The 12442-nt window shown below is 37.3% G+C and overlaps 1 protein-coding gene across 5 annotated transcripts in view; it reads right to left on the bottom strand.

Moving 5' to 3' along the window:
- Positions 1-12442, bottom strand: part of ano1a (anoctamin 1, calcium activated chloride channel a) — a 47948-nt gene that overhangs the window by 27642 nt on the left and 7864 nt on the right. For 4 of the 5 annotated variants that reach the window (XM_069181605.1, XM_069181604.1, XM_015338510.2 and 1 more), the window contains exons 3-5: positions 7670-7990; positions 586-684; positions 314-465 (exon numbers count right to left, since the gene is read on the bottom strand). In XM_069181605.1, the coding sequence (XP_069037706.1) occupies positions 314-465; positions 586-684; positions 7670-7990 (572 nt within the window). Of the gene's footprint in view, positions 1-313; positions 466-585; positions 685-7669; positions 7991-10824; positions 11272-12442 lie in introns of those variants that run through there. The other variant, XM_069181606.1, reaches the window with a different exon arrangement.

The raw sequence follows: 12442 nt of genomic DNA, 5'->3' as shown, positions 1-12442 counted from the left end.
TATTTTGGGTTCACAAGTCTGTGTGTTAATTTAGAAACATCTAAAATATCATTTTTATTTTTTTACTTTTAGTATTTTTAGACTACTCCTTGAATTGAGAAATTCATATTATCAGGATTTCATTACGTTCAGAAAGACTGCTCTTTCAGAGTTTGTGTTTTCGTTTTACCGACTGGAATGCAAAAGAATTCAGGAATGCCTTGTGACTGGCTGTTACCTCTTAAAACAGAAGGCTATAAGATCAGGAGAACTTGTAGACAAACATAGTCTAGCGCTGTCATTGTACAGATTTAACCTACTACAGCATACTTACAAGTGTTGTTTTTCTCTTGAAAATGGGTATGAAAGGTGCTTCACAGTAGTTATCCTATTCTCCTCTACGTTAGGATGGAGCGGTTCTGTTACTTTATTAATAAACGCATTAATCTTTTCCACCAGGTTGCTGCCCTGCTTAACTTCATATACCTAGAAACAAACAAAAACAAATTCAAAGTAACTGTGGAAATTAAAAGGGAGAGACAGTAAAAGAGGAGTAATCTGAAGGTCTTTAAAATTTCATTTTGTAACAGGGTAACACAACGTTACCTTTTTGGTTGGCATTTTGATCTTCATAAATTCTGCTTCTCGACAGAGTACGTTCCAGGGAGCATGAATTTTCACAAACCCTACTCCAGGGGTTTTGGTCTGTAACAAGAAAATGTTCAGTAATGTCGTGAAACCTACCTGTTATGCAGACGAAAATTGTTAAAACAATGTCCTGCTCAAATAGCAACTTAGGTACAAGCCTCAAAAACAGCAAAAAGGTTTAACTTACAATATTGGAAACAGCTGTAAATGTTATTGAACATGCATACTAAATCAACATATTTCATCCTTCAGTGTGTTGGGGGTGGGGGGACAGCCCTCCTGCCCTACTTTTTCATTTTCATGTTTTAGATTCCACGTATTACTTGAAACACTTAAAGATGTGTAAACATTTTAGCTATCACTGCTATTTTTACTTTACCGACCATTAAGGGATTGGAGACTAGTTTGTTCTCTCTACATTTTTTATACACAGATGCAAAACTAAAATAAGTTTAACCTCAAGCTAAATTCTTATTCTGTTTTTTTGTCTGTGTTTTGTTTTCGTAAAGTCTGTTTATGATTAACATATATAAATCACTGGCTGAAAATTCTGATATAATCTCTAAAATGCTGGCATCTGAGTTTAAAATAAATACTTGAACATTTTTGTGAAATCAACATATTGCCACATCACTTAAAAAGGAAACTAAACCTGAATTGAGCTCAGGGTTAAATGTTAAATAATCAACCTGTTTGCACATGTTTTTGGATCCTGATAAACATTATAGACTCTTCATACATAGAGTTGCTAATTAACAAGGAAGACATAAAACTAAAGGGTTAAAGCCAAGAATGCACAGAATTCAGAGACTGTAAACACTCTGAAGTTGTATATACCATCAACTGAAGAGATGATTATGGAATGTTTTGGTAACACAGCCAGATCTCATTCAATAGACCAAGCACTTCTAAAACATATGTTTATGCTTCAGGCGCAGCTATCTTTTGCAAACATGCAATAAATCTCACAAGGTCACCCAGTGTAAACTTCAAAATTCTTATCCTCAGGATGTTTGAGCATTTAAATCTTAAATAAACAATTTAAAAAAGCTATAATGATAAATGAATTTCAGTAGCTTGACAAAACACATAAAATTATATTTTTGGAAACATTAGAGCCATAAAATTATGCTATCAGCAGGCAATACTTATGAAAATAAACAATGATATATAAAAAGACCTGTCCCTTAAAATGCTGCATTACATGTTGTACAGAACACAAGACATTTTCAGCCTTCTATTTTAAATGTAATGCATATGCAGAATGTCTCCAATCTAAATGCGATGCGTCTGTGTCTGTGACTGTGACTCTGTGTGCCCTAGGGTGGACTGGCGTCCTGTCCGGAGTGTAACCAGCCCTGCACCTGTTGCTTGCTGGGACAGGCTCCGGCTCTGCCAGGACCTGTACTGGATAAAGTGATGATAAAATGGACGGATGGATAGGTGTGGGTTTCAGTAATAAACTGCATGATTCATACTCCATGCAAAGACCCTGCAGTAAGTCTTCTTCTGAAAGGCTGTGACACACTCATGAACGTAACTCATACTGCCTAACCTCAGAAGAAACAATCATAAATGGACAGAATCTGTATTTGAAAACAATAAAGATGCATTAATACTTAAATGACATATTGCTAAAAAGTTAAAATACCTGTATATTACAATATTTCTCTCTCGACTTGAACCAGAGGTCAAATAGTTACAATGGTATGCAAAGTAGTGAAAATAACAACTTGACAGCTATCAGAATAACTCTGGATGTTGATCCAGTAGTGTATTGCCCTGGTTAATTTACAAAATGTGGAGGTAATTGTTTTCTTTTAAGATATTGTGGTTCCACCAAAAAAAAAGTATTAGTAATGAGGTTAGGATGCTATACTAAAGATTTATTTATTAATCACGGGACCTGAATTAATACAATCTACTGACAGCAGACTGAAAATGGTTGAAAAACATGAAATAGTACTGCTTTAATAATGAAGTAAGCCATTTTAGGAAATACAGAATGCTATCTTGAAAGTCAAATTTCAAAGGGAAAAGATTCTCATTATTTACAGTCTAGCATTATAGCACATTTTAGATGTTCATTTATGCCAGAGCTCATTAACTGCAAGCTCTACATTAATGTTGCTTAGGCAGTTTGTCTTATTAAGAAACTGCTAGGCATTATTATCAAGTCAACCACCATGTAGTCCTGAAGCATTTTTTCATTTCATAGAGTGTTTTGTAAAAAGGAAATGTTCCATGTTAGTAAGCAGAGTGCTAATGCTACTCTCACCTCAAAAAAATGACCATCTAATTAGAAATACAGTGCAGCCAACCCAGTAATAGTAAAAGAAAAGGAAGTCAGAACCATTGTGTGTTTTTGGTTGTAGGACTGCTGACAGAAGACGTAAAACTAGAAAACTATGAAAATGTATTTCAAAACATATCTTCTTAAAAAAAGTTAACATTATGTTTATTATAACAGTAAGGAAATGTATATTAATGTTACCAAAGATAAACAAAATGCAAAGCCTAACAGCCGAACGAGAAATGCCATGCATTTGGAATATTTGTTGCAGTAGCATTGATGGCTACAGGTGCTATACTGATTACAAGAGTGATTTAGAATCATTATTGAGAAGTCATCATATACAGTATACAAAACCAGAACTTAAGTACACTGCACTCACCTTGTTTATTATTTGACGCATACAACGCAAAACATTACTTCAAACACTTCTGCCTTGCCAGGAATGAATAACTCCGAAATATCAGTCACCTCACAACTACAAAATAAAGTTTTAAAAAAAAGTTTTCTTCTAACTACATTACCTGTGATCATAATTTCATCCACCTAAATAACCACGCCGTGTGTGGTATTTTAAATATAAGAGGTGGCTAGGGTAATGCTTTGAAAACAACCTTTCATTTGGATTGAAACTTTAAATTCAAGTCAAGTGTGGCCCTTCCACAAATTTGTCTGCCCTTCATATCAGAATCTGCTGAGTCACTGATAGTCACACACTGGTCAGAGGGCACAACCTTCTAAAGGGAGCAGCAATGACCCTGAACTTCGGATCTCAAATGAGCAGATGAGCAATGACTTCCCCTAGAATCAACAGACCATTTAATTGTAGGTATTAGTATTTCTGACACGGACAGTGCTTGGCTGAAACCACTCCAGTTCAGCCGAGTGCAATAAGCATACTAAAAAATAAGTCAGTTCAGCTCTGGTCCATATTATAACCCAAGGCCCCTTAACTTGCAGTCCATCCAAGTTACCTTCATTGCTGTGATTCCTAAAGTGCAAATCAGGGGGTCTAATGTAACAATGTGCTGGATGTATTAAAAATACAGTCTCTGAGGAGACAGCAAGAGCTGCAAGTGGAAAGCTGTACAATCCTGTTGCTCTTTGTTAAAATCAGTTAAATCAATACTTTGTACTCATACATTAGTCTAAATTATTTAAATCTGTAAAAGCATGCAAAGACAAACATCTTCAGGTAGTTTCCAAAGCTGCAAAGCATCTGTTTTTGTCATCCAGAGTACGTCACATGGACTGCATCTCTTTTGCATGTACAGCAAACTATTAGCAACAGGACCCGGGTTAAAAGTTCTAAGTACCAAAAGCAAGCTAACAGCCGACAAACATGAAAAGAATAAAAGAGGCTGTTTGCCTTTCTTTAAAACAGAACAACTTTAAGGACTGACTTGTCAAATCAATAAAAGCCTTACAGGGCAGTCTCTTGATGATCCAGTGAGCAGGACAAACAACTAAAAAATACACAAAGCGTGCCATTAAAACAGATTCCACGGAAAATGCTAATTAAAAGGAAAAGGGTTACATGAAGGTATTCCGTCAAGTGTACTATTTTGTAATAGCACTCAAGACAGGATTAATAACCATTGACTGGAAAAACATCCATTCATAAATAGGGTGACAAGCAGAAATAAGTAATCACAGACCAATTACTTCCACTACATGTTATGAAAATGATTATCAGAACAAAACTTGAAGATAATCAAGTTCTGATAAGGTATCCAGTGGATATTTAACATGGATTTAAGAAAAAAGTAGGTAAAGTTCTCTGAACACACAACAGCAGTAATGGATAGTTCTTCATCTTTAATTGCAGGCAATAGGTATTCAAGATAATACTTGTACTGTATTTGCACTGAGAACTGATGAATAAATTGAAAACAGAGTAGAGATAAGGGATGAAAACTCAAATGTGGGGGTCATGTCTGAAGTTCCACAGGAACTACTGGTCTTCCAAATGTATTTAATGACTTAGATTTAGGTACTCCTAGTTCCTGTTGGTCTCATTTGTCACCACATCAAGTTTACCATTGTACAGAATGCAAACGTCTCTGGCCGTACACTGTAGTACTCCTTAATGAATACTCCTTATCTTAGGAAAACAATCTGAATCCATTTTAAAATATGAACAAGTTACAAAGAAGAGAAGGCCATACAGCTTGAATAATTAGTTTGGATACTACTAAATGATCTCATCCACCTGGTTTGTGAAAGAAGCCAGGGTATTAGCTTCAATATGATTAGATACTTTTTTTTACTAGACTGCTATAATATCTAATTAAATTTCATAATATCCCTTAGATTTTATGTTCTATAATGTGTATTGTCTACTTTTTTTCTCCCTTTGTTGTTCATTTTTCTTTGCTTTGAGAATATGACATTTTTTTAAAGGCTTTGTATTAAATAGAGCTTTATTATTTTGTTCTTAACATTAATGCAAGTGCTGCTAAGATCACCTATCACTATGAAAACCCTGTTATGCTTATGACCTGGTTAGTTCAGAGCTGCTTTAAATAGGTACAGGCCAACTCAGCCTTGACCACAAATAACCTGACATTGCTCCTTCTAAAACATGAGACTCAAGCAATGTATGATTTCAGATATGAACGTCACAAACAGGCACAAGGGCTGCAATACTAAGAGATGAGCTTATATGATCTGTGTTTACTCTCCATCATCTCCATTATAAAATGGCAGCTTATTCCTGGTAAGGGTGATGGTAACCTGCTGTCTATTCATGAAGCATAGAATACAGAACAGAACTAGTCCATCTCAGTGCATGCACACACACATGAGCACACAGACAATTACTCTAACCACACATCTTTAGAAAGTGGGAAGTAACCAGAGCACCAGGAGTAGACCCACAGAAATAAGGGTAGAATGTGCATATTTCACACAGAAAGTAGCCCAGTCCAGAATTAAACCCAGGACAGAGCTGTGAGGCAGCAGTATAACTGCTATGCCACCGAGCCTACTCTTCAAGATTCTATTACTATAAAAGTATTGGATCCTGATGCAAATTAGTTAAGAAAAGTGCCTCAAGTGTATAGACTGGGTAATATCAACAACAGCTTTAGTGGTATGAAATAACAAGCAGGTTTGATTTTAATCAGTTTTGTTTAAATCCAGGATATTTCAAAGTAAGGACAAACCTAAAACAAATGCTTGTTTTTGTTATTCTAAAATAGCTTTACATAATATAAATTTGTTTTGTTCATCTATGAAGCACACAAATAGATTTCAGGCGCTCTCTGCAAGGTTCACAAAATACCACACAACCATGGGTCGTGATAACATTGTACCAACAGACATTATGAAAAAAACGTAAATACAGAAATAACATCAAATGTAATGTTTGCAGACCTGTATCTCCCAAAACAATTCATAGCAAAAATGTAACATGACCTCAAGGCTTAAATCCCCATGTGTGAGAAAAGGACAACCTACAGTACCAATGCGATATAACAAAAGAAAAAAAAGCCATTTTCTGAGTAAACAAATGCTTCCTGTAGCATCTTCATTTCTCAGTCAACATGAACACAAGGGCAAAACACAGTTTTCTGTGGAACCTACGCAAAGCTTACCAAGAACTGTAACAAATCAACTAGAGATTTACTACATGATCACACCTCCTTCTTTACTGCTTTGCTGCAATGAAAGATTCTCATTTGACCAGTACTTTTTTAATGGCTACTGGAAAAAGAGATGACAAGTTCAAGTTTCTTAATTGCCCCTGTATTTTTAGAAGTTAACTGTGTGCACACACTACTCTATGCTCACTGCCATTTTCAACTTGTTCACTAAATGGATCTACAAAGCGAATTCCACGGAAGGGGCAAATTAAATTTCAGCCGATATCCTACTGCTTTATACCTTATCTGTAGTGTAACAGCACCTGTCAGTGGTCCAGAGTCACAGATGCATGACAGTGATCCTGAGATTTCTATTCCTTCTATACAAGACATCAATCAGTCCCATGTATCACTGTCATTTCTTCACTGGTGTGGGAAAGTGTTCTTGGCAGGTGATATTCTGCCATGATCAGCACTTAATGAGCTAGTGCTTAATGTTTCAAGACATGTCTACTTGCAAGCCACACTACATTTAGGTATTTTCCTAAACAATGACTAAGGCTTTATTTTGCTACTGGAGCCTCTTGCATATGTGAATGATTAATGCCTATAATGTCAATAGGTCAGCTGTTTGAAAACACATCATAATTAACACAGACCTTGAGCAACTCCAGCTCAAACACTGCTTTATAATTCTCTTTTGGAACAGACAGGTGAAGGGACTGGCCAACTATTAATGTGGAATCCATATGGAAACATTTCCACAAAGAGACTGGTTTATTTATTTTCAAAACACATTTATGTACCAATGTATGTCATTAACAACTTAGTCCGGCTCAATACTAACTCTAGTAGTTAGTATTGAGCCAGACTACATTGTTACCGAGATACATGCCTAGTTCAAGAAGTAATGAAAGCCAATACCTAGGCGTAAGTCAGCACAGTCTAACTCAAATACAGCTGTAGTCTTTCATAGTGGGGTTGACAGCAAAAAGTAGTTCAGAGTACTGTAAGTACAGTACTTACCGTTGTCTTACAGAAAACTAAGAAATAATAGGAAACAAGTTTACAGGGACCATTCATATTGTGAATTGTGATACCATTATAAACATAACGTTCCTGACTGTCTTTTATTACATTAAAGAAGAAAAAGGAAATTTACATCTTCATCCCTCTCCAGTTCCAGGCCCATCTCTGTCAGGTTGCCTTCAAACTCTTCCCTGCGGAACCGCTTGTCGTCCTCATGGTAATCCATGCTGAGGTCCTGTGCTGCTATCTCCGGGTCTTTCTTTGAAGGATGGTGCCGACTCCTTCGGATGCTGCGAGCCAAGGCATTCTCGCTGAACCGACTCGAGTATTTCTTGGAGCCACTAGGCTTTTTAATGTGGTAAGTGAGAATATAATCCACCTTTCTCTTCCCATCATGGAAGTACAAGCCTTGTCCACATTGACTGTCGTCCTCTGGGCAGAGAGAATTTAAAATCTGGGGATAGAAGGGAGAACATCATTAGTACTAAGTGAGAACACGTGTGTGTGCTGTGTATGTCCACAACACAGTACAACAAATACATGAGCACAGGAGTACTCCCACTGAAAACACAGTGAGAATACAGGGAAGGTATAAAACAGTGAAAAAAGTAAATATTTATCTTTACAAAAATGATCTTATTGATTCATCAGAGCACTTTTTATTTTCAGATAGGACACTTTTTAAAAACCCTCACTGCAGAACAGCTTGGCGTGACAGCAGCTTAACACAGACAACACAGCAACAGTGTAACGAATGATACAATAATAATAATAATACAATACCTACAATACTCACAGTACTAGAGTTACTCACAGTCCAGAACACACAAAGAACAAACCAGAACAGAACAGTACACAAAAAAGTCATATTGCACGATATAAATAAAAATATAAATGTATTGCACAAGTCCCTGGCATATATTGCACAAAAACGGTTGTAAACGGGAAAAAGAAAAAGAACAGATGTAGCAGTTTACTGTTCAGTCCAGAAACAGGTCACTGTTGATGTTGCCTCTGCCCAGACGCAAGGTGGATGCGTTGTACAGTCTTATGGCAGGAAGCAAGAATGACCTCCTGTAGCGCTCCCTGTCGCACCGTGGATGGATCAGTCTATTGCTGAACATGCTCTTCATTTCTACAAGCATGTCATAGAGGGGATGGGAGACGTTGTCCATGATGGCCTCTAGTTTGGACACCACTCTCCTCTCAGCCTCTACCTCCAGGGGGTCCAGGCCAGACCCAATGACAGAGCTAACCAAGCAGGGCAGATTTGCATTCTTTCTACACGGTGCTTTCTTTTCTTTCTACAGTTAGCTCAGTAGGCAAGGCTGCATAATCAACAGAAAATCTAACACACTACCAACAACAAACTGAAGCATAAAATTCACAATGACTGAAACAACTACCAAATAAAATGGATCATGTAAAACTGCAACAAAGTCACAAAGTTCTAATTAGGAAAATGACTAAAACATTAATGCAGCAGGTTCACAGATTGAGTATTTTAATGGACAGACATGACAGGTATATTGTCACTAACCGACATGCTACATGTATACCGTCTGCTAAGAAATCTGCAGTCTGGTACTGTTTATGGCCTTAAATGGAATCTGTACAATCTGTGACACTTGATCCATATTGCAAATGCAGTTTCTCATAGCACCAACACAACCAGACATCCTTTCACTGTTCTCTGAGTCTTGTTTGCCACACATCAATTCCGGTCATCTCACAAAAGCTGAACAGGTCTCGAAGGCAGACAAGCAGGGTGGACACAGCATAGCTGTCACTTTCTTGTCATTGTTACACAGGCAGCATAAGGACATGTGTTGTTCTGCTGCAATATGGTCCAGCCATGATGAAACATATGAAGTGCAGCAAGTGAAGGCCCAGGACTGGGTCAGTGTACTGCTGTGCAGTCACATTGCAATCAATCACTCATTGCAACCTAGTGTTTCTGATCTCTGATGGAGTGGAACAGGCAGTGTGGAAATCCATGAAGATGGAAGCATGATAAAGTGTTAAACTTGGAGAGAAGTCATGGCTTGTGGTCTCCCAGACCGTGGTCTATCGCTGACAGACTCTGTTTGGCTGAAACGTCTTGCCAGGTTTGAAAAACTGACTGTGAACACTCCAGACGGCAGGCGATAATGCGCTGACCTAGTCCACTAGTCCAACATACTGAAAGCACTTCGACAGTGGTCTCTTGATAAGCTGGACATAGTTCCTTTCTGTGCTTTTCTTTCTTGATCTTCACTCAGGCTTGGCATTCAAAAGGTTACATCACCTTCTCACCTGCCCCCAATTAACCCTTTCATTAATGAGGTGATTCAGTACTCATGCAATCACAATATTAATTAAATTCCAAATTCAATAAGCTTTATTTACCTGCATAAATAAGTGATAGTTTGTTATGTTCTGTACATATTTTTCAGTTTAATTGGAAGCTTGGTTATGTTCTTGTTAAACATTCCACTATTTCATGGGCAAATTTACACAACAAGTATATTCTGGCATGCTGTTTCAATTTAAGACATGAACAGTATGTGACGCCTGATGGCAGGAATTCAAAGCCAAACAGAAAACTTAAACAGAAGACTTAAAAAGTACGACTTACTGCTCAGAGAAATCAGTGACACTATCAAAATCCTATGCTATGTTATGTACCAATCCCAAAATATCTTATTTCTTTAAAAATTCACTTTTTCAAGACAAACAATATTTTCACGGAGATTAAATCATGATTGTAACATCACTGATAAACACATTGCTTTTCGTTTTTATATTCCGTAATTGTTAAAAATGCCGTATAAAACAAATGAAGAAAAGACTAATTAAATTGCAACCTATGGTTAATTCCATTAAAGGTAATAAAAAATAAACCCTAACTGGATTAATTAGTCCTCATTTTCCCCACTGTGACGCTCTAGTACTCAGCACTGAACATACAGTACATTAGGCTGCGAGGTACTAAACAAACAACCCTGAACTATTGCACTTAAATGTCAGAAGCAACACAGGTGTTAAAAAGAATTCTAATTACTATCAGTGCGGCAACAGAGAGTATCGTAGTTTCTGTTGACGATGTGCGCCTGGAAATCTGAAATCTTAATCCCATCATAACCGCACTTAGGTTAACTCTAAAAAGATATTCTAAAAACGACATAAACACACAGCTCAAATCCATTATTTGGCATCTGCCGAAACCGCTTTCGGTCCAAATCCCTCATTGTTTTAAACAAACCTAACTATATGAGATTTGCTTTTTTTATAAAGTACTCCACTTACTTCAAATTTCCCATGGAAAATAACATCTTTTAAGAAATCTTTACTTCCGTCCGTCTTTTGTACAGAAATTCCAAAACTTTCAGGTGCAACGACTGCCATCTTCCCATTACTGAGACGGTATAATTCCCGGTATAAAAGAGGGTCGTCTCTTCTCTCGGGCTCAGTTAAATCTTCTTGGCCAGACGTGTATCTGGAGCGCTACTTGGATTCTCCCTGATGTACAGTTTGTTACTTGAGAAGAAGAGACGCGAAAGCCAGGAGCTAATATTAGACAAAACTATAAAGTCGCTATCTAAACACCTTCAGAATTCAGTCTTACTCATATCATCAGATTCCTCCGCCCTGACGTTGCGGTGGTCAGAAAAAAAAGTCTTTAAGGGCATGACATTGTCGAAGTTTTGGCGAATTATCACTTGCGTCTGAATACATAGAACAAGACAAACGCGGTTTTCTTGTCAGTGTTAAACTGTAGTAATTGCGTCTCGCTGAATTAAAATGTCCAGTGATCCGTTCAGTAGCTGTGGCTTCACACTGAACACATTTTCAGCCTAATTGAACAGCACAGGTGTTGACAACAGATGTTTTCGCTTATCGCAGATTTTTAATGATCATATCAGCTTTAATAAAACAAATTTAGATAACACTTTCACCGCAGCCGGCATTTAGAGTGATTAACCCTTTTGAATGGGTTCTGTTTATTTTACTGCACCCTGATACGTTTAAATAAGCAAATAAAATAAAACAACACAATGAGACTCACTCTAACCAGTCCCTTCAAACGTATAAGCAAGCTCTCACTGCACGATTTCAGGGAAGACAGATCAAAGTTCAGTTCCCGCAGGGAACATAAGGATGCTATTTGACTTCACATAACCACCCCACATCTTTTTTTTTTTAATCTGGTGCATTTATGTTACTCTTAACAGGAAAATTGAGAAAAGTAGGAGTGTAACAGACAATCAGCATCTTACAAGAGAACTGAGGCATGCAAAATAACCAATGACAAAACCTTTCTGGCTACTACATTGGATTTCTGTCCTGTTACAAATGCAAACATAGCTTCATTTCCCCTTCTATGTCCACCATATATGAAAAGCTCCTCTACTACCCTATTCCGAATCATAAGCCAGCCACTGCTGCTCACACAGCTATTTCTATGTTATTTTCACCCAGGCACTTTGACCCAGGTCAAGACCTGCATGTTGTAAAGCAGGTCAGATCAGCTGGGCTGTTTCAAAGTGCAGTTTAAACAAGCAGCACTGACCCGGGACCAGAAAGGAAGGAATGAAACAAAACTTTCATATAAATAGTACTTATTTTCAGTGCACATGCAAGGCCTTCTTTTACTGATGTAGATGTACTTCTCTTTATACCAGAAATGGCTTTCCCAGCCTCACCTCCCCTAACACACTTTTGAAAGCACTGTCTTGTGCAAGAAAGTAAATCATATTAATAGTTAATACATACAAACTTTGAGCTTTATTGTGTGTGCCTGTTACATTTTTCAGTGCTTAAGACAGCAACGTCAGCAATGTATTAAAGAAATCTAACCTGACATGTTTAAAAGGCACAAGTCTGCTCAAAAGTTCATACTGTAGTAACAGCATTTTGCCTTGTT

Source organism: Lepisosteus oculatus, chromosome 21 (assembly GCF_040954835.1).
Source record: "Lepisosteus oculatus isolate fLepOcu1 chromosome 21, fLepOcu1.hap2, whole genome shotgun sequence".
Taxonomy (NCBI): domain Eukaryota; kingdom Metazoa; phylum Chordata; class Actinopteri; order Semionotiformes; family Lepisosteidae; genus Lepisosteus; species Lepisosteus oculatus.
The sequence above is the reverse complement of the archived record's forward strand: the minus strand, read 5'-3'. Positions and strand labels throughout refer to the sequence as shown.